The 24,359-nt window shown below is 41.8% G+C and overlaps 1 protein-coding gene across 14 annotated transcripts in view; it reads left to right on the forward strand.

Annotated features, from left to right (window-relative positions):
- LOC140195219 (calcium/calmodulin-dependent protein kinase type II delta chain) overlaps positions 1-24,359 on the forward strand; it is a 580,639-nt gene that overhangs the window by 381,747 nt on the left and 174,533 nt on the right. For all 14 annotated transcript variants that reach the window (XM_072253184.1, XM_072253187.1, XM_072253189.1 and 11 more), the window contains exons 9-11: positions 16,424-16,518; positions 21,522-21,644; positions 24,089-24,172. In XM_072253184.1, coding sequence (XP_072109285.1) covers positions 16,424-16,518; positions 21,522-21,644; positions 24,089-24,172 — 302 coding nt within the window. The remainder of the gene's footprint in view (positions 1-16,423; positions 16,519-21,521; positions 21,645-24,088; positions 24,173-24,359) is intronic.

Here is a 24,359-nt window from a genome sequence, read left to right on the forward strand (position 1 = left end):
TTTATTGAGATAAAGTGCAGAATAAGCTCTTCCGGCCCTTGGAGCCATGCCACCCAACAATCCCCCACTGTATCCCAGCCTAAACATGGGACAGTTTATACTGACGAAGTAATCTACCAGCCTGTACGCCTTTGGGATGTGGGAGGAAACTGGAGCACCCGGAGGAAACCCACACGGTCACAGGGAGAACGTACAAACTCCTTACAGACAGCGGCAGGAATTATGACTCCTAATTCTAGACCACCAAGTCAAGAGGAATGTAACCTCTGTGTCTACTCTCTCAAGTCTTATAAGAAAAACTGCAGATGCTGGAAATCTGAAGCAACACACAACATACAGGAAGAACTCAGTGGATCCGGCAGAATCTGTGGAGGGAAATACACAATAAACATTTCAGGTTGAGATCCTACTTCAGGTCTGTAGAGAAAGAATAATGTAGAGAAAGAACTGTATAAAAGGGTGGGTGATGAGTGTAGCAAGAGCTGGCAGGCTATAGGTGAGTCCAGATGAGAGGCGGAAGGTGGAAATGTGGTGCATTGGTAAAGGGAATCCTATAAGAGGTGATAACTAGAAGTGTCAAAACGGAAGCTAGAACCCTGATAGGTGAAGACAGTGGACCATGGAATGCTCCCCTTCTCCACCCTTTTGTTCTTTCCATCACCCATACCTTCCACTCTCGACCTCCTTCCCTTTATTCCTTGGTAATTACCTCTTTCTTACTGCAGGAATTCTCAGATAAAATAAGAATATGACAGTAGTATGCAATTCATATATGAGAAATGTAGTCATGGGAATGTGGAAAAAATAAAATGGCATGACTATGAATGTGTTCTTGATAATTAGTGTTAACATAGAGGGTCAAAGTGCCAGTTTTCCTTGCTGAATGAATGGAGGCGCTATGATGTAAGAGGCTGCTTCCTTACATGAATCTGTGAAAGGCTCTTGCAGTGTTGGAGATAGAAAATGCATGTCAAAACACAATGTTATTCATGGGAGATTTCAATATGCAGGTAGATTGGGAAAATCAGGTTGGTACTGATTTTGGAACCCAAGAGCGGAAATTTGTAGAGTACCAATGAGATGGCTTTTTTGAGCAGCTTGTGGTTGAGTCCACTGGAGGATCAGTTGTTCTGCATTTGATGTTCTGTGATGAACAGGATTTGATTAGGGAGCTTAAAGTAAAGGAACCCTGAAGAGGCAGTGATCATAATACAATTTGAGAGGAAGAAGCTAAAGTCAGATGTATCAGTATTAAACTGGAGTAAAGGGAATTACTGAGGCATGAGAGAAGAGTTGGCCAGAATTGATTGGAAAAAAACATTAGCAAGGATGATGGCAGAGCATCAATGGCTGGAATTTCTGGGAGCAATTTGGAAGGCACAGGATAGATACATCCCAAAGAAGAAGTATTCTAAAGGCAGGAAGACACAACGTTGGTTGACAAGAGAAGTCAAAGCCAGCAGAAAAGCAAAAGAGAGAACATATAATAGATGAAAATTAGTGGGAAGTTAGAGAACTGGGATACTTTTAAAAACCAACAGAGAGGTAGTATTGGGGGACAAGAAAATGCTGGACAAACTGAATTACTGTTTTGCAACAGTCTACACCGTGGAAGATACCAGTGGGAAGTTCGAGAGTGTCAGAGGGCAGAAGTGAGTTGAGTTGCTCTTACTAGATAGAAGGTGCTTGGGAAGCTGAAAGTTCATAAGATAGATAAGTCACCTGGACCAGATGGACTACACCCCAGGGATCTGAAAGAGGTAGCTGAAGAGATTGTGGAGAGATTAGTAATGATCTTTCAAGAATCACTAGATTTTGGCATGGTTCTAGAGGACTTGAAAATTGCAAATGTCACTCCACTCTTAAAGAAGGGAAGGAGGCAGAGGAAATGAAATTATAGGCCAGTTATCTTGACCTCAGTATTTGGGAAAATGTTAAGAGTCGATTGTTAAAGAGGTGCTTTCAGAGTACTTGGAGGCACACCATAAAATAAGCCTAAGTCAGCATGGTGTCCCTGAGGGAAAATCTTGCCTGAGAAATCTGTTGGAATTCTTTGAGAGCAAGCAGGGTAGACCATGGAGAATCGGTGGATGCTGTGTACTTGAATTTTGAGAAGGCCTTGGACAAGCTGCTGCACATGAGGCTGCTCAGCAAGATAAGAGCCCTTGGTGTTACAGGAAAGATATTAGCATGCATAGAGCATTGGCTGATTGGCAGAAAGCAAAGAATGAAGAGAATCTTTTAGGATTTTCTGCCAATGACTCGTGCTGTTCCACAGGGGACTGTGTTAGGATTTCTTCTTTTTATGTCATATGTCAAATATTTGAAGGATGGGATTAATAGCTTTGTGGCTAAGTTTGTGGAGGTTACAAAGATAGGTGGAGGAGCAGGTAGTTTTGAGGAAATTGAGAGGCTGCAGAAGGACTTAGACAGGTTAGGAGAATGGGCAATGAGGTGAGAATACAGTGTTGGGAAATGTATGGTCATGCACTTTAGTAGAAGGAATAAAAGACTATTTTCAAAATGGAGAGAAAATTCAAAACTCTGAATTCCGACTGAACTTCGGAGTCCTCGTGCAGGATTCCCTAAAGGTTAAATTACAGGTTGAGTTGGGGGTGAGTATGGCGAATGCAATGTTCGCATTTGTTTTGAGAGGACAAGAATATGAAAACAAGGATTTAATGCTGAGGTTTTATATGACAGTGGTGAGGCCACACCTGAAGTATGGTGAGCAGACTTTGGTTCCTCAACTAAGACAGAATGTGTTGACATTGGAGAGGGTTCAAAGGAGGTTAACGAAAAGGATTCCAGGAATGAAAGGCGTTTGATGTCTCTGTACCCGGTGGAATTTAAAAGAATGAGGGGAGATCTCATTGAAACCTATTGAATTTTGAAAGGCCTAGATAGAGTGGATGTGAAGAGGATGTTTCCTATAACAGGGAAGTCTAGGATCAGTGGGTCTAACCGCAAAGTAAAGGTACGTCCATTTAGAGTAGAGATGAGGAAGAATTTCTTTAGCCAGAGAGTGGTGAATCTGTGGAATTCATTGCTACAGTTGGCTGCGGAGACCAGGTATTTAAGGGTATATTTAAGGCGGAGGTTCCTGATAAGTCAGAGTATGAAGGATATGGGGAGAAGGCAGGAAAATTAGGTTGAGAGGGAAATAGATCAACCATGATCAAGTGGTATAACAGTCCTGATGGGCCAAGTAGCCTAATTCAGCTCCTATGCCATAACAACATGGGTGATGCAACTACTGTAGTGCTTGGGTAGCCATAGATGGACCACAATTATGTCAGCAAGAATATTTAGTGCCTACAGAAAGTGTTCACTTCCCTCCCCCCTGGAGGTTTTCATGTTTTATTGTTTTACAACATTGAATCACAGTGGATTTAATTTGGCTTTTTGACACTGATCAACAGAAAAAGACACTTTTGGGTCAAAGTCAAAGCAGATCTCTACAAAATAATCTAAATTAATTATAAATATACAATACAAAATAATTAATTGCTTAAGCACTCACCCCCTTTAATATGACAGACTAAATCATCAGTGGTGCAGCCAATTGGTTTTAGAAATCACATAATTAGTTAAATGGAGATCACCTGTGTGCAGTCAAGGTGTTTCAATTGATTCCAGTAAAAATACACCTGTATCTGGAAGGTCCAACTGCTGACTTGAGGGGGCAGGTGGGCTGAAAGGGAACTGCTGGTCTGAAGTTCCGAGCCAGGGTCACTCGGAGAAGAAGATGTCGACGGATAGTGGAAGTGAGTTAGAGATGGAGATTGGTGGGAAAGAGGAGTGGAGTGGAAAGAGTAAGAATCTAAAACACAGGTATGAGATGTCAAACTTTGAGGAGTCAGGGGACAATCAAAATAGGATAGAAAAACAACGGAAAGAAGATGAGATTAAAGCATTTATAATTTTGATCTTCTGGTGATTGGAACCTGAGTCATTTGACGAAGGTAATCAACAATCTTATAGGCGGTCAAAAGAGCAAAGATTTTATGAAATGGATCGCTATTAGTGATTTGTCGGGATAGAGCTCAGCAAGTCAAAGTGGTAAGATTAAATAAAATAGACGGCAAAAAAGTACAATGCTCAATACCCAACAATAGAAAGTGGACTAGAGGCGAGGATACCAACAAAAGTTACTATGGATGAGATTAAACAGAACATAAAAGGAGCAAAAATTATTGTGGTCAAACATTTGAAAGTTACAAGAAACAGAAAGAAGTGTGATAGTTTTTATCGGTTATGATTAACTTTGATGAAGAGAGATTGCCGACTAAAGTTTATTTAGGGTATATGTGTTATGAGCTCAGAATATATATACTACAGCCTTTAAGATATGCTTTAAATGTCAGAACTTGGGGCATATTGCGGCGGTCTGTAGAAGGAAACAAAGATGTGGGAGATGCACTGGAGAACATGAATACAGGAAATGTGAGGCAGGAGCTAGGCTGAAATGCTGCAATTGTGGCGGGGAACACAGTGCAGCTTATCAAGGGTGCATTAATAGCAAGAAGGCACAATATGTAAAAGTAATTCAAGGGATCAGTTATGCAGAGGCAGTGAAATGACTCACTGAAAAGGAGAAGGCTACCTAGCAAACAAATATGGGGAATAATAAACCAGTGAACTGTGAGGGCTGTGATATGATAAATAAGGATACACTAATAATGAGCAGAAAGGATTTCATACTGTTTATGGTAGATGCAATTAATTGTTCAGCGCAAGCAGACAAAAGAACCGTAAAGATTGAAATTATAGTCAAGTCTGCAGAAAAATATCTTGGTATTACAGGGCTTAGGTGGGAAGTAGTCAAAGCAACACTGAATGGAGGATCAAACAGTTCACAGGCAGGGCAGGCGGGATATTAATGGCAGTATATATATTACAAGGGAATGCAAGGAGTCTTATCGCAAATGGTCAAGAATTTAAGAAATATGTATCAGAACTTAAGGAAAAACCTCAGATTTTATGTATACAAGAAACATGGTTGAAACCCAGGGTAAATGTGTAGAACTCCAGCAACAAATAGAAGTCCTCAAAAGAACAACTGTGAGTTGGAAAAGAGATTGGATGAAACAGCACTGCTTTTAAAAGACACAGACACAAGGAATTCTGCAGATGCTGGAAATTCAAGCAACAATCTCTTACTAGCTCTTCCTTCAGTTAGTCCTGATGAAGGGTCTCGTCCTGAAATGTCGACTGTACCTCTTCCTAGAGATGCTGCCTGACCTGCTGCGTTCTCCAGCAACTTGGATGTAGAAACATAGGAACACAGAAAATTGGTGCAGGAGTAGGCCATTCGTCCCTTTGAGCCTGCACCGCCATTCAGTATGATCATGGCTGATCATCCAACTCAGAACCCTGTACCAGCCTTCCCTCCATACCCCCTGATCCCTTTAGCCACAAGGGCCATATCTAACTCCCTCTTAAATATAGCCAAAGAACTGGCCTCAACTGTTTCCTGTGGCAGAGAATTCCACAGATTGACCACTCTCTGTGTGAAGGAGTTTTTCCTAATCTCGGTCCTAAAAGGCTTCCGCTTTATCCTCAGACTGTGACCCCTCGTTCTGGACATCCCCAACATTGGGAACAACCTTCCTCCATCTAGCCTGTCCAATCCCTTTAGGATTTTATATGTTTCAATAAGATCACCCCTCACTCTTTTAAATTCCAATGAGTATAAGCCTAGTCGGTCCAGTCTTTCATCATATGAAAGTCCTGCCATCCCAGGAATCAATCTGGTGAACCTTCTTTGTACTCCCTCTATGGCAAGGATGTCTTTCCTCAGATTAGGGGACCAAAACTGCACACAATACTCCAGATGTGGTCTCACTAAAGCCTTGTACAACTGCAGTAGTACCTCCTTGCTCCTGTACTCGAATCTTCTTGCTATGAATGCCAGCATACCATCCACCTTTTTCACCGCCTGCTGTACCCGCATGCCCACTTTCAATGACTGGTGTATAATGACACCGAGGTCTCGTTGCACCTCCCCTTTCCCTAATCGGCCACCATTCAGATAGTCATAGTCATAGTCATACTTTATTGATCCTGGGGGAAATTGGTTTTTGTTACAGTTGCACCATAAATAATAGATAGTAATAGAACCATAAATAGTTAAATAGTAATATGTAAATTATGCCAGTAAATTATGAAATAAGTCCAGGACCAGCCTATCGGCTCAGGGTGTCTGACCCTCCAAGGGAGGAGTTGTAAAGTTTGATGGCCACAGGCAGGAATGACTTCCTATAACGCTCTGTGCTGCATCTCGGAGGAATGATTCTCTGGCTGAATGAACTCCTGTGCCCACCCAGTACATTATGTAGTGGATGGGAGACATTGACCAAGATGGCATGCAATTTAGACAGCATCCTCTTTTCAGACACCACCGTGAGAGAGTCCAGTTCCATCCCTACAACATCACTGTCCTTACGAATGAGTCTGTTGATTCTGTTGGTGTCTGCTACTCTCAGCCTGCTGCCCCAGCACACAACAGCAAACATGATAGCACTTCATGGGCAGATAATAATCTGTTTTCCTGTTTTTGCCACCAAAGTGGATAACTTCACATTTATCCACATTAAATTGCATCTGCCATGAATTTGCCCACCTAACCTATCCAAGTCACCCTGCATCCTCTTAGCATCCTCCTCACAGCTGACGCTGCCACCCAGCTTCGTGTCATCCACAAACTTGGAGATGCTGCATTTAATTCCCTCATCTAAGTCATTAATATATATTGTAAACAACTGGGGTCCCAGCACTGAGCCTTGTGGTACCCCACTAGTCACTGCCTGCCATTCTAAAAAGGTCCCGTTTATTCCCACTCTTTGCTTCCTGTCTGCCAACCAATTGTCTATCCACATCAATACCTTACCCCCAATACCGTGTGCTTTAAGTTTGCACACTAATCCCCTGTGTGGGACCTTGTCAAAAGCCTTTTGAAAATCCAAATATACCACATCCACTGGTTCTCCCCCTATCCGCTCTACTAGTTACATCCTCAAAAAATTGTATGAGATTCGTCAGACATGATTTTCCTTTCACAAATCCATGCTGACTTTGTCCAATGATTTCACCGCTTTCCAAATGTGCTGTTATCACATCTTTGATAGCTGACTCTATCATTTTCCCCACCACCGATGTCAGGCTAACCGGTCTATAATTCCCCGGTTTCTCTCTCCCTCCTTTTTTAAAAAGTGGGGTTATATTAGCCACCCTCCAATCCTCAGGAACTAGTCCAGAATCTAAAGAGTTTTGAAAAATTATCACGAATGCATCCACTATTTCTTGGGCTACTTCCTTAAGCACTCTAGGATGCAGACCATCTGGCCCTGGGGATTTATCTGCCTTTAATCCCTTCAATTTACCTAACACCACTTCCCTACTAACATGTATTTCCCTCAGTTCCTCCATCTCACTGGACCCTCTGTCCCCTACTATTTCCGGAAGATTATTTATGTCCTCCTTAGTGAAGACAGAACCAATGTAGTTATTCAATTGATCTGCCATGTCCTTGCTCCCCATAATCAATTCACCTTTTTCTGTCTGTAGGGGGCCTACATTTGTCTTAACCAATCTTTTTTCTTTTCACATATCTATAAAAGCTTTTAGAGTCAGTTTTTATGTTCCCTGCCAGTTTTCTCTCATAATCTTTTTTTCCCCTTCCTAATTAAGCCCTTTGTCCTCCTCTGCTGGACTCTGAATTTCTCCCGGTCCTCAGGTGAGCCACTTTCTCTGGCTAATTTGTATGCTTCTTCTTTGGAATTGATACTATCCCTAATTTCCCTTGTCAGCCATGGGTGCACTACCTTCCTTGATTTATTCTTTTGCCAAACTGGGATGAACAATTATTGTAGTTCATCCATGCGATCTTTAAATGCTTGCCATTGCATATCCACCGTCAACCCTTTAAGTGTCACTTGCCAGTCTATCTTAGCTAATTCACGTTTCATACCTTCGAAGTTACCCTTCTTTAAGTTCAGAACCTTTCTTTCTGAATTAACTATGTCACTCTCCATCTTAATGAAGAATTCCAGTATATTATGGTCACTCTTACCCAAGGGGCCTCTCACGACAAGATTGCTAATTAACCCTTCCTCATTGCTCAATACCCAGTCTAGAATGGCCTGCTCTCTAGTTGGTTCCTCAACATGTTGGTTCAAAAAACCATATTGCATACATTCCAAGAAATCCTCTTCCTCAGCACCCTTACCAATTTGGTTCACCCAATCTATATGTAGATTGAAGTCACCCATTATAACTGCTGTCCCTTTATTGCACACATTTCTAATTTCCTGTTTAATACCATCCCCAACCTCACTACTACTGTTAGGTGGCCTGTACGCAACTCTCACCAGCGTTTTCTGCCCCTTAGTGTTACGCAGCTCTACCCATATCAATTCCACATTCTCCCGGCTAATGTCCTTCCTTTCTATTGCATTAATCTCCTCTCTAACCAGCAATGCTACCCCACCTCCTTTTCTTTCATGTCTATCCCTCCTGAATATTGAATATCCCTGAATGTTGAGCTCTCTTCCCTGGTCACCCTGGAGCCATGTCTCTGTGATCCCAACTATATCATATTCATTAATAACAATCTGCACTTTTAATTCATCCACCTTGTTATGAATGCTCCTTGCATTGACACACAAAGTCTGTGTGTTGTCTGCATTTAAAAGAGACGGTTTCTGAAAAAGATGCTTGTTGTCAAAAATTCAGTGACCCGGAAAAGAGATTGGAAAATGGAGGAATTTATTACAAAGTTACAAAATGAAAAGGAATTGTTGCAAAGTGAATTATCTACATTCAGATTATAAAACAAAAACATGGAAACAGATGAAGAAGAACTTCAAGATCTCAGTAAACAACTACAGGCTTTGATTTAAGAAAAGGAAAACTTGGAAATAGCAGACTTGGAAAAACAGCAATTTTTAAATGTTAAGCATGCGATAATTAATATTCTCAAATGAAGCTTTTAGTTTTACAAATGATGCAGATGAAATCAATGTAATTGAGGCAATGCAATTACTTGAAAATCATGTGACAAAAATTTGGGAAGAAAAGCAATCTACGGCGCTGCTATCTTATGAGTGCACAGCATTTACAAGAGGAATTGCATTTACAGAGTAATGCAAATAGAGATCTTCAGGCTGAACTAGGTTGTTAAAAGCAGAGTACTCCAGGATATATTTGGTTGAAAACAGAACACCACAAGTCTAGCTGGTGGCAGGAATGCACCTTAAAGCTGGTTTGCCAACGGCCATAAAACAACACAAGAAGAAGAAGAAGAAGGTCCAACTGCTGGTGAGTCAGTATCCTGGCAAAAACTACACCAGGAAGACAAACACTTCAAGCAATTCCGTGAAAAGGTTATTGAAAAGCTCAAGTCAAGAGATGGATACAAGAAAACTTCCAAGTCACTGAATATCCCTTGGAGTACAGTTGTCAATTATCAAGAAGCAGAAAGAAGATGGCATAGCTATAAATCTGCCTCAAGCAGGCCATCCTGAAATGCTGAGTGACCATAGAAGAAGGGGACTAGTGAGGGAGGCCACCAAGAGACCTATGACAACTCTAGAGGAGTTACAAGCTTCAGTGGCTGAGCTGGGAGGGACTGTACGTACAACAACTGTTGCCCAGGTGCTTCACCAGTCACTTGGGAGAGTGGCAAAGAGAAAGACACTGTTGAAAAAAATCTCACATGAAACCTTAGCTGCAGTTGCCAGAAGGCATGGGGGAAACTCAGAAGTCAGCTGGTAGAAGGTTCTATGGTCTGATGAAACCAAAATTGAAGACTTGGCCATCAAACTGAACACTATATTTGGTGTAAGCCAAAAACAGCACATCATCAAAAACACACCATCCCTCCATGAAGCACGGTGGTGGCTGCATCATGCTGTGGGCAAGACTTGAGAAGGCAGAGGGTAAAATGACTGCAGCAAAGTACAGGGAAATCCTGGAGGAAAACATGATGCAGTCTGCAAGAGAACTGCGATTTAGGAGATTTGTTTTCCAGCAAGACAATGATCCAAAGCATAAAACCAAAGCTATACAGGAATGGCTTAAAGCAACAAAGTTAATGTCCTGCAGTGCCAAGTCAAAGTCCAGACCTCAATCCAATTGAGAATTTGTGGCTGGATATGAAGACGGTTGTTCACTCACGATCCCCATGCAATATGACAGAGCTTGAGCAGTTTTGTAAAGAAGAATGGGGAAAAATTGCAGTGTCCAGATGTGCAAAGCTGATAGAGACCTATCCACACAGACTCAAGTCTATAATTGCTGCCAAAGGTGCATCCACTAAATATTGGCTTGAAGGCGTTGAGTAATAACGCAATCAATTATTTTATATTTAATAATTGTAATAAATTTCGACCAATTTGTAGAAATTTGTATTCACTTTGACATGAACGAGTCTTTTCTGTTGATCAGGGTTTAAAAAAGCCAAATTAAATCCACTGTGATTCAATGTTGTAAAACAGTAAAACATGAAATCTTCTCAGGGTGATGAATACCTTTTATAGGTTCTGTATCTTATGCTCCATACATTTTCCATGTATGGATGCCGCATTTGATAGTCTTTGATTGACACTTCCTTTCTCATGTTGGCTATTAGGCTAACTACCAATCTGAAAATTCAGAGTGAATTTATTGTTAAAGTACATACAGCATATGTCACCCTGAGATACATTTTCTTACAGGCATTCACAGTAGATACAAAGAAATCCAGAAAGGAGTAAGGATAAGATTGGTAAGGTGAGGGAACTTGAGATGACCCAAGAGGTCCACAGTTTAGTCAGGATAGAATGGTAGTATATATATGTTTTTGGAAGCTAAAATCAGGCTGGACCCTTTTGGAATATAAAGATAGCAAGGGAGTGCTCAAGGACAAGTTCAAAGTCCAAAGTAAATTTATTATTAAATACATATGTGTCACCATTTACAACCCTGAGATTCATTTTCTTATGGGCATTCACAATGAAAAATAACTTAACCAATAAAAAACTGCACACCAGGATGGGCAAGCACCAATGTGCAAAACACACCAATTTGTGCAAATACTGAGAGCATTACTTGCAGAGTCCTTGAAAGTGACTCCATTCATTCTGGGTGTTAGGTGAGTGAAGTTATCCACTCTGGTTCAGGAGCCTGATGGTTATAGAGTAATAATTGTTCCTGAACCTGGTGGTGTGGGTTCTGAGGATCCTGTACCTCCTTCCTGAGGGAGCGAGAAGAAAGCATAGCCTTGGTGGGGGGGGGGGGGGGGGGAGGATGCTGCTTTCCTCTGAAAGTGCCCCCTTCTAGATGTACACAATGCAGGAGAGCGGTTTACCTGTGATGAACTGGCCTGTATCTTCATAGTTTTTCCAGTCGAGGACATTGATGTTTCCATACCAGGCTGTGATGCTGTCAGTCAGTATACTGTCCACCGCACATCTATAGAAGTTTGTCAAAGTTTTAGATGACATGCTGCATCTTTGCAAAATAGAGGTACGGCCGTGCCTTCTGTGCTGGACCCAGGACAGATCCTCTGAAGTGATAAAACTGAGTTATTATTTCAGTGGATCAGAAGTTACTGACCCTCTCTGATTCCCTGATGAGAACTGCCTCTAGTTTCCACCTCTTGTAATCAGTCTCTCTCCTATATGTTGTTTCATCACCATCTTTGATTAAACCAACTGCAGTAGCGCTATCGGAGCTGTATTCATCCTCACAGTCATAGTGCAAATTGATAAGTAAAAGTTTAATTTAGGCCATGAACATCATTTCTCAAAAAACATAGAAACATAGAAAACCTACAGCACAATACAGGCCCTTCAACCCACAATGCTGTGCCGAACATGTACTTACTTCAGAAATTACCTCAGGTTGCCCATAACTCTCTATTTTTCTAAGCTCCATGTACCTATCCAGGAGCCTTATAAAAGACCCTATCGTACCTGCCTCCACCAGCGTTTCTGGCAGCCCATTCCTCGCACTAGCAATTCTATGCATAAAAAAACTTACCCCTGACATCTCCTCTGTTCTTACTTCCAAGCACCTTAAAGCTGTGCCCTCTTATGTTCACCACTTCAGCCCTAGGAAAAAGCTTCTGAATATCCGCACGATCAATGCTTCTCATCATCTTATACACCTCTATCAGGTCACCTCTAATCCTCTGCCGCTCCAAGGAGAAAAAGTCGAGTTCACTCAATCTATTTTCATAAGACATACTCCCCAATCCAGGCAACATCTTTGTAAGTCTCCTCTGCACCCTTTCAGGTTTCCACATCCTTCCTGTAGTGAGGTGACCAGAACTGAGCACAGTACTCCAAGTGGGGTCTGACCAGGGTCCTATATAGCTGTAATATTACCTCTCGGCTCTTAAACTCATTCCCACAGTTAATGAAGGCCTTCCTATTTACCATGTGCCTTCTTAACCACAGAGGCAACCTGGGCAGCAGTTCTGAGTGTCCTAAGGACATTGGCCCCAAGATCCCTCTGATCCTCCACACTACCAAGAGTCTTACCGTTAATACTATATTCTGCCATTATATTTGATCTACCAAAATGAACCACCTCACACTTATCTGGGTTGAACTCTATCTGCCACTTCACAGCCCAGTTTTGCATCCTATCGATGTCCCACAGTAACCTCTGACAGCCCTCCACACCTCCAACCTTTGTGTCATCAGCAAATTTACCAACCCATCCCTTCACTTCTTCATCCATGTAATTTATAAAAATCACAAAGAGTAAGGGTCCCAGAACAGATCCCTGAGGCACACCACTGGTCACTGGCTTTCATGCAGAATATGACCTGTCTACATCCACTCCTTGCCTTCTGTGGGCAAGTCAGTTCTGGATCCACAAAGCAATGTCCCCCTGGATCCCATGCCTCCTTACTTTCTCAATAAGCCTTGCATGGGGTATCTTATCAAATGTCTTGCTAAAATCCATATACACTACATCTACTGCTCTACTTTCATTGATGTGTTTAGTCACATCCTCAAAAAACTTCAATCAGGCTCCTAAGGCACAGCCTGCCTTTGACAAAGCCATGCTGACTATTCCTAATCATATTATGCCTCTCCAAATGTTCATAAGTCCTGCCTCTCACGATCTTCTCCATCAACTTACCAACCACTGAAGTAAGACTCACTGGTCTATAATTTCCTGGGCTATCCCTACTCCCTTCCTTGAATAAGGGAAAAACATCTGCAACCCTCCAATCCTCCGAAACCTCTCCCATCCTCATTGATGATGCAAAGATCATTGCCAGAGGCTCAGCAATCTCCTCCCTCGCTTCCACAGTAGCCGGGGGTACATCCCATCCGGTCCCGGTGACTTATCCAACTTGATGCTTTCCAAAAGCTCCAGCACATCCTCTTTCTTACTATCTATATGCTAAAGCTTTTCAGTCTGCTGCAAGTCATCCCTACATCGCCAAGATCCTTTTCCACAGTGAATACTGAAGCAAAGTATTCATTAAGTACCAAAGCTATTCCCTCCGGTTCCATACACACTTTTCCACTGTCACACTTGATTGGTCCTATTCTCTCACATCTTATCCTCTTGCTCCTCACATACTTGTAGAATGCCTTGAGGTTTTCCTTAATCCTGTCCACCAGTGCCCCTTCTGGCTCTCCGAATTTCATTCTTAAGCTCCTTCCTGCTAGCCTTATAATCTTCTGGATTCCTATCATTACCTAGTTTTGTGAACCTTTCGTTAGGTCTTCTTTTCTTCTTGACTAGATTTATAACAGCCTTTGTACACCACGGATCTTGTACCCTACCATCCTTTCCATTTCTCATTGGATCGTACCTACTCAGAACCCCATGCAAATATCCCCTGAATATTTGCCACACTTCTTCCATACGTTTACCTGATAACATCTGTATCCCAATTTATGCTTCTGAATTCTTGCGTGATAGCCTCATATTTCCCCTTTCTCCATTTAAACGTTTCCCAAACCTGTCTGTTCTATCCCTCTCCAATGCTATGGTAAAGGAGATAGAATTGTGATCACTATCTCCAAAATGCTCTTCCACTGAGGGACCTGACACCTGAACAGGTTCAATTCCCAATACCAGATCAAGTACAGCCTCTCCTCTTTTAGGCTTTTCTACATATTGTGTCAAGGAACCTTCTTGAACACACCTAACAAACTCTATCCCATCTAACCTCCTCACTCTAGGGAGATGTCAATCAATATTTGGGAAATTAAAATCTCCCACCACAACGCCCCTGTTACTAGTCTTTCCAGAATCTGTCTCCCTAGCTGCTCCTCAATGTCCCTGTTACTATTGGGTGGTCTATAAGAAACACCCAGTAGAGTTATTGACCCCTTCCTATTCCAAACTTCCACCCACAGAGACTCCGTAGACAACCCCTCCATGACTTCCTGCTTTTCTGCAGTCGTGACACTATCTCTGATCAACAGTGCCTTCCTCCCTCCCTACCCTTTCTGAAACATCTAAATTCTGACACTTGAAGTAGCCATTCCTACCCCTGCACCATCCAAGACTCTGTAATGGCCACAACATCATAGCTCCAAGTGCTGATCTATGCTCTAAGCTCATCGGCTTTATTCATGATACTCCTTGCATTAAAATAGACACATCTCAAACCATCGGACTCAGCGCGTCCCTTCTCTATCACCTGCCTATCCTTCCTTTGCACTGTCTCCAAGGTTTCTCTATTTGTGAGCCAACCTCCCTTTCCTCTGTCACTTCAGTTCAGTTCCCACCCCCCCAGCATTTCTAGTTTAAACTCTCCCCAATAGCTTTAGCAAACCTTCCCGCCAGGATATTGGTTCCCCTCGGATTCAAGTGCAACCTGTCCTTTTTGTACAGGTCACACCTGCCCCAGAAGAGGGTCCCAATGATCCAGAAATCTGAATCCCTGCCCCCTGCTCCAATCCCTCAGCCACGCATTTATCCTCCACCTCATTCTATTCCTATACTCACTGTCACGTGGCACCAGCAGTAATCCCGAGATTACTACCTTTGAGGTCCTGCTTCTCAACTTCCTTCCTAACTCCCTGTAGTCATTTTCAGGACCTGCTCCCTTTTCCTACCTATATCATTAGCACCAATATGTACCACGACCTCTGGCTGTTCTGCTTCCCACTTCAAGGTATCATAGACGCGACCAGAAACATCCCGGACCCTGGCACCTGGGAGGCAAACTACCATCTGTGTTTCTTTCCTGTGTCCACAGAATCGCCTGTCTGACCTCCTAACTATAGAGTCCCCTATTACTGCTGCCATCCTCTTCCTTTCCCTACCCTTCTGAGCCACAGGGCCAGACTCTGTGTCAGAGGCGCAACCATTGTTGCTTCACCCAGGTAGGCCATCTCCCCCCCCCCCCCCAACAGTACTCAAGCAGGAATACTTATTGTTAAGGACAGCCATTGGGGTACTCTCTAGTACCTGCTTTTTGCCCTTCCCTCTCTTGACTGTTACCCACTTCTCTGTCTCCTGTGGTCCCGGGGTGACCACCTGCCTATAGCTCCTCTCTTTCACCTCCTCACTCTCCCTGACCAGACGAAGGTCATCGAGCTGCAGCTCCAGTTCCCTAAGGTGGTCTCTAAGGAGCTGCAGCTCGATGCACCTGGTGCAGATGTCGTCGTCTGGGAGGCTGGGAATCTCCAGAACCTCCCACATCTGACACTGAGTACAGAAAACCAGCCCCACACTCATACTGTCTGTCTTTATATTAAACAGATAACCTACCTGGCCTCAATCCTTTATCACCAAAGCCCCGTTGGGCCAAAGCCTTCCTACTCTGTCTCCCAGTACTCCTTCGCGCGCTCTGTAAATCTGCCTTCCTTTTAAACTCTCCCTTCTGTTCTTACTGGCCGACCTCCACACATTGCGCAGTCATGCCCCATTCAAACCGCTGAAGAAATAACCGTCACCTTTTCAACTCTGCTCACTTTTAAACTCTTCCCACTGTTCTCACTAGCCGACCTCCACGCGCTTGTGCAGTCGTGTCCCGTTCAAACCGCATCAGTCTGAGCGTGTCCCTTCTCTATCACCTGCCTATCCTCCCTCTCGCACTGTCTCCAAGCTCTCTCTATTTGTGAGCCAACCGCCTCTTCCTCCGTCTCTTCAGTTTGGTTCCCACCCCCCAGCAATCCTAGTTTAAACTCTCCCCAATAGCCTTAGCCTTAAAAAGTGATAGGTCAAAACAATTTGTACTGATTTGGCTGTCCACTACTAGGAACACTAGTTTTCCATTTGCAGCAAGGTTGCAGTAGCGAGCTAGAACATGTGCGCACCTCCACAATTCAAATTGAGCTGAACCCTGTTTTAATCAATTAAGTATTATTTCTGTGTTTTCCCAAACATAATTAGTAAGAGTTGACTGCTTGACTATATTTTATGCTGATTAGACATATGAGTATTTTAATTTCTACAGGTGTTATTCTGTATATACTGCTGGTTGGTTACCCTCCTTTCTGGGATGAAGATCAGCACAGACTGTACCAACAGATCAAAGCTGGTGCTTATGATGTGAGTAGACTGACTACCTCTCACTGATTCAAGAACTTGAAGATGTTTAACTAGTGTGCAGGAGTTTTGTTTTAATTCATTCGATTACTGTAACACCCATCATTTTTAAATAACATGCTGTGGTATCACCTGCATTAGAACTTCTGTTTGATTTTATCAGTCCCTTATATTTGGCCATCAATGTTTCAGGTTTGACATCTTAAATTTTGGCGAAATTACCGATCCACATACAGATGCTTTCCATCTCATTTAGACTTCTAATGCTCAGGGTGCCTTTGAATTCTGACAAAATCACCTCTGAAACAGCTTTGTGATAAGTGAACTACCTTGAATTATCATTCGAGGTTCAATATTTCTGGTTCATTTGAATAGACAAAAACTACTGGATCTTTGGTACAGTATCTGTTATTTTAGGAAGTACGAGGAGGAAGGATAAAAGAACAAGGGTTTAACATTAACATGGTCAGCAAAAGTCAATTAATTGATTAATCTGTTCTTTTATTCCAGTTTCCTTTGGAATTGGATTGAGATAGAAACCATAGAAACTACAGCACAGAAACAGGCCTTTTGGCCCTTCTTGGCTGTGCCGAACCATTTTCTGCCTAGTCCCACTGACCTGCACATGGACCATATCCCTCCATACACCTCCCATCCATGTATCTGTCTAATTTATTCTTAAATGTTAATAAACAACCCGCATTTACCACCTCGTCTGGCAGCTCATTCCATACTCCCACCACTCTCTGTGTGAAGAAGCCCCCCCCTAATGTTCCCTTTAAACTTTTCTCCCCTCACCCTTAACCCATGTCCTCTGGTTTTTTTCTCCCCTTGCCTCAGTGGAAAAAGCCTGCTTGCATTCACTCTATCTATACCCATCATAATTTTATATACATCTATCAAATCTCCCCTCATTCTTCTACGGTCCAGGGAATAAAGTTCTAACCTATTCAACCTTTCTCTGTAACTGAGTTTCTCAAGTCCCGGCAACATCCTTGTAAACCTTCTCTGCACTCTTTCAACCTTATTTATATCCTTCCTGTAATTTGGTGACCAAAACTGAACACAATACTCCAGATTCGGCCTCACCAATGCCTTATACAACCTCATCATAACATTCCAACCCTTATACTCAATACTTTGATTAATAAAGGCCAATGTACCAAAAGCTCTCTTTACGACCCTATCTACCTGTGACGCCACTTTTAGGGAATTTTGTATCTGTATTTCCAGATCCCTCTGTACCACTGCACTCCTCAGTGCCTTACCATTAACCCTGTATGTTCTACGTTGGTTTGTCCTTCCAACGTGCAATACCTCACACTTGTCAGTATTAAACTCCATCTGCCATCTTTCAGCCCATTTTTCCAGCTGGTCCAAGTCCCTCTGCAGACTCTGAAAACCTTCCTCACTGTCTACTACACCTCCAATCTTTGTATCATCAGCAAACTTGCTGTTCCAATTTACCACATTATCATCCAGATCATTGATATAGATGACAAATAACAATGGACCCAGCACTGATCCCTGTGGCACACCGCTAGTCACAGGCCTCCACTCAGAGAAGCAATTCTCTACTACCACTCTTTGGCTTCTTCCATTGAGCCAATGTCTAATCCAATTTACCACCTCTCCATGTATACCTAGCGACTGAATTTTCCTAACTAACCTCCCATGCGGGACTTGTCAAAGGCCTTACTGAAGTCCACGTAGACAATATCCACTGCCTTCCCTTCATCCACTTTCCTGGTAACCCCCTCGAAAAACTCCAATAGATTGGTCAAACATGACCTACCACGCACAAAGCCATGTTGACTCTCCCTAATAAGTCCCTGTCTATCCAAATGCTTGTAAATTCTGTCTCTTAGTACTCCCTCCAATAACTTACCTAATACCGACGTTAAACTTACTGACCTATAATTTCCCGGATTACTTTTCGATCCTTTTTTAAACAACGGAACAACATGAGCCACTCTCCAATCCTCCGGCACCTCACCTGTAGACAGCGACATTTTAAATATTTCAGCCAGGGCCCCTGCAATTTCAACACTAGTCTCCTTCAAGGTCCGAGGGAACACCCTGTCAGGTCCCGGGGATTTATCCACTTTAATTTTCTTCAAGACAGCAAGCACCTCCTCCTTTTCAATCTGTACAGTTTCCATGATCTCACTACTTATTTCCCTTAATTCCACAGACTTCATGCCAGTTTCCTTAGTAAATACAGACGCAAAAAACCTATTTAAGATCGCCCCCATTTCCTTTGGTTCCGCACATAGCCGACCACTCTGATCTTCAAGAGGACCAATTTTATCCCTTACAATCCTTTTGCTCTTAATATACCTGTAAAAGCTCTTTGGATTATCCTTCATTTTGACTGCCAAGGCAACCTCATGTCTTCTTTTAGTCCTCTTGATTTCTTTCTTAAGTATTTTCTTGCACTTCTTATACTCCTCAAGCACCTTATTTACTCCCTGCTTCCTATACACGTCATACAACTCCCTCTTCTTCTTTATCAGAGTTGCAATATCCCTTGAGAACCAAGGTTCCTTATTCCTATTCACCTTGCCTTTAATCCTGACAGGAACATGCAAATTCTGCACTCTCAAAATTTCTGCTTTGAAGGCTTCCCACCTACTGATCACATCCATGCCAGAGAACAACCTGTCCCAATCCACGCTTTTTAGATCCTTTCTCATTTCTTCAAATTTGGCCTTCTTCCAGTTAAGAACCTCAACCCTAGGACCAGATCTATCCTTGTCCATGATCAAGTTGAAACTAATGGTGTTATGATCACTGGAACCAAAGTGCTCCCCTACACAGACTTCTGTCACTTGTCCTCACTCGTTTCCTAACAGGAGATCCAATATTGCATCCCCTCTAGTTGGTCCCTCTATATATTGATTTAGAAAACTTTCCTGAACACATTTTACAAACTCTAAACCATCTAGACCCCTAACAGTATGGGAGACCCAATCAATGTATGGAAAATTAAAATTTAATGGGAAGTTGATTCTAAAAATGAAACATCATAGAAGTATGACTTTCAGCGTATTGAATTTGGGAACCTATTGTGTTCAGCAAAAAAAAAGACTCAACAGTTTTTATTTAGAAAAGCAGTTCCGTATGTTAAGGTCTGAAAATCCACCACCTTTGCATCTCAAGCTGTTACTGCATATTGCTGCCAACTAGATAGTATGCAGTGCAGTTCACTATTTGATTTGCTGTCTGCTGAGCTTTCTCTTCAGAGGACAAAATTGCATCAGAAAACTGGCCAAGAAATTTACACTTTTTCTTATTCACTTTCTGCATCACTCATTTCATAATAAAGTATACTTTATTGAACCTGACATCTTTTATATTTTAAGGATGAGAGCTTTGAATGGTAGGCTGGTCTGAAATGTAAGATCACGTAGAATCCAGAGTAAGGCAGCCAATTGGATGCAAAATTAACATGGTGGTAGAGGGCTGCTTTTCTGAGTGGAGGCCTGTGATCAGTGGTGTGCCAAGGGGATCAGTGCTGAATCCCAACTGCTTTCGAATCACTTAAACTTCTTGAACATTATGTAATTACACATTATGTAAGAACACAATGTAATCCCAAACTTTTCAAAACTCTGTGCACTCATTCCCACAATATTTCCTCAATCATTCAGAATTGTCTGAGCAATTCTACACCTGGATGCCAGATATTTCCTCCAACTAGTGTGTTATGAGTTTGAAAGTTTAGTGCTTTCTGTAACCACCATAATGCTGTTCTCTACCTTTTGATTCTGTTCCTCTCCCTGGCAACTCTTGAGGCTGAAAGAGATTTTGTGACTTTGGTTCTGTATTTTAAAATGATCGTAATCTTCAATTACATCAATTAAGTTACTGAACTCGCCTTTAATTTACATATTTATTTTGAATCCTCTTGATCACCTTACAAAAACTTGCCTATATTCCAATTCATACCAAGTTTTACCCACCTGTCTCCCAAAATCAATCTCAATTTTTTAAATAATTTTTTATCCTTTTCTTCACATTCCTCCCTTGCCTTGTACCTCCAGATTTCTTTTTCCTTCCTGACAGCATCAAAAGATCTTTGCCCTCCTTCTTTGTTGAGACTGGCATAATAGAACTGAAAGACTGTATGCATTTTTCAAAATAGTTCAATTAAGTAATATTTTGCAGCACTCAGTAAGGAAATCAATTTGTAGGTGAGTGATATTTCTTTTATATGACAATTAAAGTGATTTTTCAATGGTAAAATTGACATTTCTCCTATTTATTCCCAAAAGAACTACTTGCAGTTACTCACAGACTGATACCCTTACTAGTAATAAAATAAATATTAAACAAACTGATTTTTTTTTGCTAAAATGAAGAGGTAATGTGGGTGAAAACAAGTTTTTTACAGCTGCCGAGTAAACTGTCATTTTATCTATTTTGTAACAAATATATAAAATGTTCAAAGTACGTTTATTATCAAATCACCTATATACTACCTTGAGGGTAATTTTCTTGCAGGTATTTACAGGAAAATAAAGAAATACAATAGAATCTATGAAAAACCATACATAAAGACTGACAAACAACCAGTGTGCAAGAGAAAACATTATGCAAATATATAAAAAAATACTGAGAACATGAGCCGTAAAGAGTCCTTGAAACCGGGTCTGTAGGTCATAGAATCAGTTCAGAATTAAGCTGAGTGAAGTTATCCACGTTAGTTCAGGGGCTGATGGCTGGAGGGTACTAACCATTCCTGAACCTGAAAGTGTGGGACTTAACAGTTCTGTACCTCCTGCCCGATGGTAGTTGTAAGTAAAGAGCATGACCTGCACGGTGGGGGTCACGGTGACCGTAGTGCTCCATGAAAATGTGCTCAGCAGAGGAAGGTGATGGACTCAGCAGGCCAGCAATGAGCTGTAGAGAAAAACATTTAACATGTCAGACATCTCATTGACCTCAAACATTTTCTGTATGTAAGGAAATCCAGTGAGGATGTCTACATTCCTGTTTTGTAGTTCCCTTCACCAGAGTGGGATACAGTCACTCCAGAAGCTAAGGATCTCATCAACAAGATGTTAACCATCAATCCTGCCAAACGGATCACAGCCGCAGAAGCCCTGAAGCATCCATGGATTTGTGTAAGTTCCACCTTCTGTACAATGCTGCTAACTGTATCATCTTATGTAAACTGTATATCACTCGTCAGCCAGTACTTGCATGTGAAGGGATTACAAGTTCCTCAAAAAAAACTTTCTGTTAAGCCACCTAAAGATTTTCAATAACTTCCTAAGTACTTCATAGGATAAAATTAATTTTGATGTTTGGTCTCTGGCAAAAAATCGTTGTCTGTTTATATGCAGCAACATCTCCATTGTTTAGTTTCAGAATAATTATAATTTTATAATACTGAAAAAATGCTGCTTAATTTTCTCTATCAGATCTCCAGGATAATTGAAAGAAAGCAGTATATTACATCTACCACCAAGAATTTATGGGAGGAATTTATTTTGTGATAGATTTTGTTATGGAAATACTGTTTAGATTATCCAAAACAAAATACACAGGAATATAAGGTTTGACTTCTATAGATTTTGGCCAATCATATTGAAACTGATTTTCACTGACTGTTTAAGAAACTGATGTACCATTGCAAGAATCTGAGAATCTTGCCTAGAACACAAAACAGTACAGCAATGGACAGCCCTTTCAGACCCTGTTGTTACAATCTTGTTACCAATTTATACTGAATGTCCTCCTCCTGTTCACCATCCAAATCCCTTCATAATTATTTGTATATCTAAAAGCCTCTTAAACTGCCAAATCGCCTGATTCCATTACTGTCCCTGGTAACCCATTCCAGGCATCTACCACAAACATTGCCCCTCATGTCACCTTTAAACCTCTCTGCTACCCTTAAAGCATGTCCTCTGGTGTTTGACATTTTTATCCTGACTGTCTACTCTTTCTATACCTCTTATAATTAAAAAAATCTTCTATCAGGATCCCCCTCAGTTTCTGACACTTCAATGAGAACAACCCAAGTTTGTCAAACCTATCAACCCTTTAATCCTGGTAAACTTCTTTTGCACCCTTTCCATAATCGCCACATCCTTCCCATAACAGCGGGATTTGAATTGCACACAATACTCCCAAGTGCGGAGGTGTTATGTAGCTGCAGCATGTCTTCCCTACTTTTATACTCAACACCTCTACCAATGAATGCAAGCACTCCATACGCCTTCTTTACCACTTTAAGCACATATCCGGCCACTTTCTGTGAACTCCAAGGTCCATCTGTACCTCAACGCCATAAAGGGGCCTACTGTTAATTGTATACTTCCATTTGACCTCTCAAAGAGCAATGCCTCACATTTGCCTGGATTAAACTGCCACTTCCCTGCCCACATCTGTAACTGATTGGTATCCCATGGTATTCTTCGATAGTCCTTTACAATGGCTACGACTCCACCAGTCTTGGTTTCATCTGCAATTTCATCCAAAGTATTGATACATATTACAAGCAACAGAGATCCATCCTAGCACACCTCTGGTCATGAACCTCCTCTTGCACCAGCCCCTTAGACATGTATTGAACTGCACTATACATCTACTTCTCACTCACCACCACATAACACAGGTAGTAATTCTGAGATTATAATTCTGGAAATCCTGCTACTTAAATTTCTACCTCGCTCCCTATCCTTATCTTCCAGACCCTATCCCTATCCCTGCTTATGTCATTCGTATCAATATGGGCGACAACCTCTAGCTGCTCATCCTCCCTTCCAGGAATGTCGTGTGTCCACTGCAAGACACCGTTGACCCTGACACTAGGGAGGCAACACATGATCCTGGAGTCTCAATTGTGACCACAGAAACGCTTATCTGCAACCCTTATTATCAAGTCCACCTCACTATCACTGTGCCTGATCACCTGCTTTGCCTCAGAGCCGGGCACTGACCTGACTGCTGCTGCTGGCCTCTGAAAGGTCATCCCCCTAACAGTATCAATAGGGATCTCAGCCTGTTACTGAGGGCTATGGCCACAGGGGAACTGCGCCCTCTGACAATGGCTACAGGGTGCACTTCCCACAAATGTAGTTATCAGGGAGACAGATTCCCTGACCTCCCACACTTTGCAGGAGGAGCATTCTACTGCCCCGACTGCCATTTTATCTACACTCTCAAAAATCACAGATTTAACAGAAAAATAAAAAAGTCCTTATCTGATTCTTACCCGCTACTCACTTGTGCCTCCTCACCAAAGCCTCTCCACACTTCCATTTGCCCACTCTCCCAGTAGCTTTTCCTGAAATGTAGTGGTCATTGTGAAATCACCGATAGAAAATCATTTGTATTTGCCTTTACCAGCATCAGAGTGCCTTGCAATCAGGGAGGATATCTGATGGACAGAGGAACAGCAGCAGAAGACTAAGTTGTATTGCTCCATAATTATATGGAATTTATAGATTACCTATAATGGTGAAAGAAAATACAAATTTTAGGCATTAAACACAAAATATATGATAGAACATACTGTGTGTATATATTTTTAATGTACCTTTATGTATTTGTTTTGTAGCAACGATCAACTGTTGCTTCATGCATGCACAGACAGGAGACTGTTGAATGCCTCAAAAAATTCAATGCGAGAAGAAAACTCAAGGTCAGATATAATTTTATTCCTTTCTCTTAACCTGAACCTGTTTTAGATGCTGTTTGGAAAACTTCAAGATGTCAGTGCTAAAATTTTCTGACTTTGCACTGGAGGTTTTGAGGCAAGATGTGGAAAGAAGGAGAAACTCAAGTGCTTCAGGAAGAGGAGATTCTGCAGCTAAATCGTTAGGAGACAT

The sequence above is a fragment of the Mobula birostris genome, chromosome 3 (genome assembly GCF_030028105.1).
Source record: "Mobula birostris isolate sMobBir1 chromosome 3, sMobBir1.hap1, whole genome shotgun sequence".
Lineage (NCBI taxonomy): Eukaryota > Metazoa > Chordata > Chondrichthyes > Myliobatiformes > Myliobatidae > Mobula > Mobula birostris.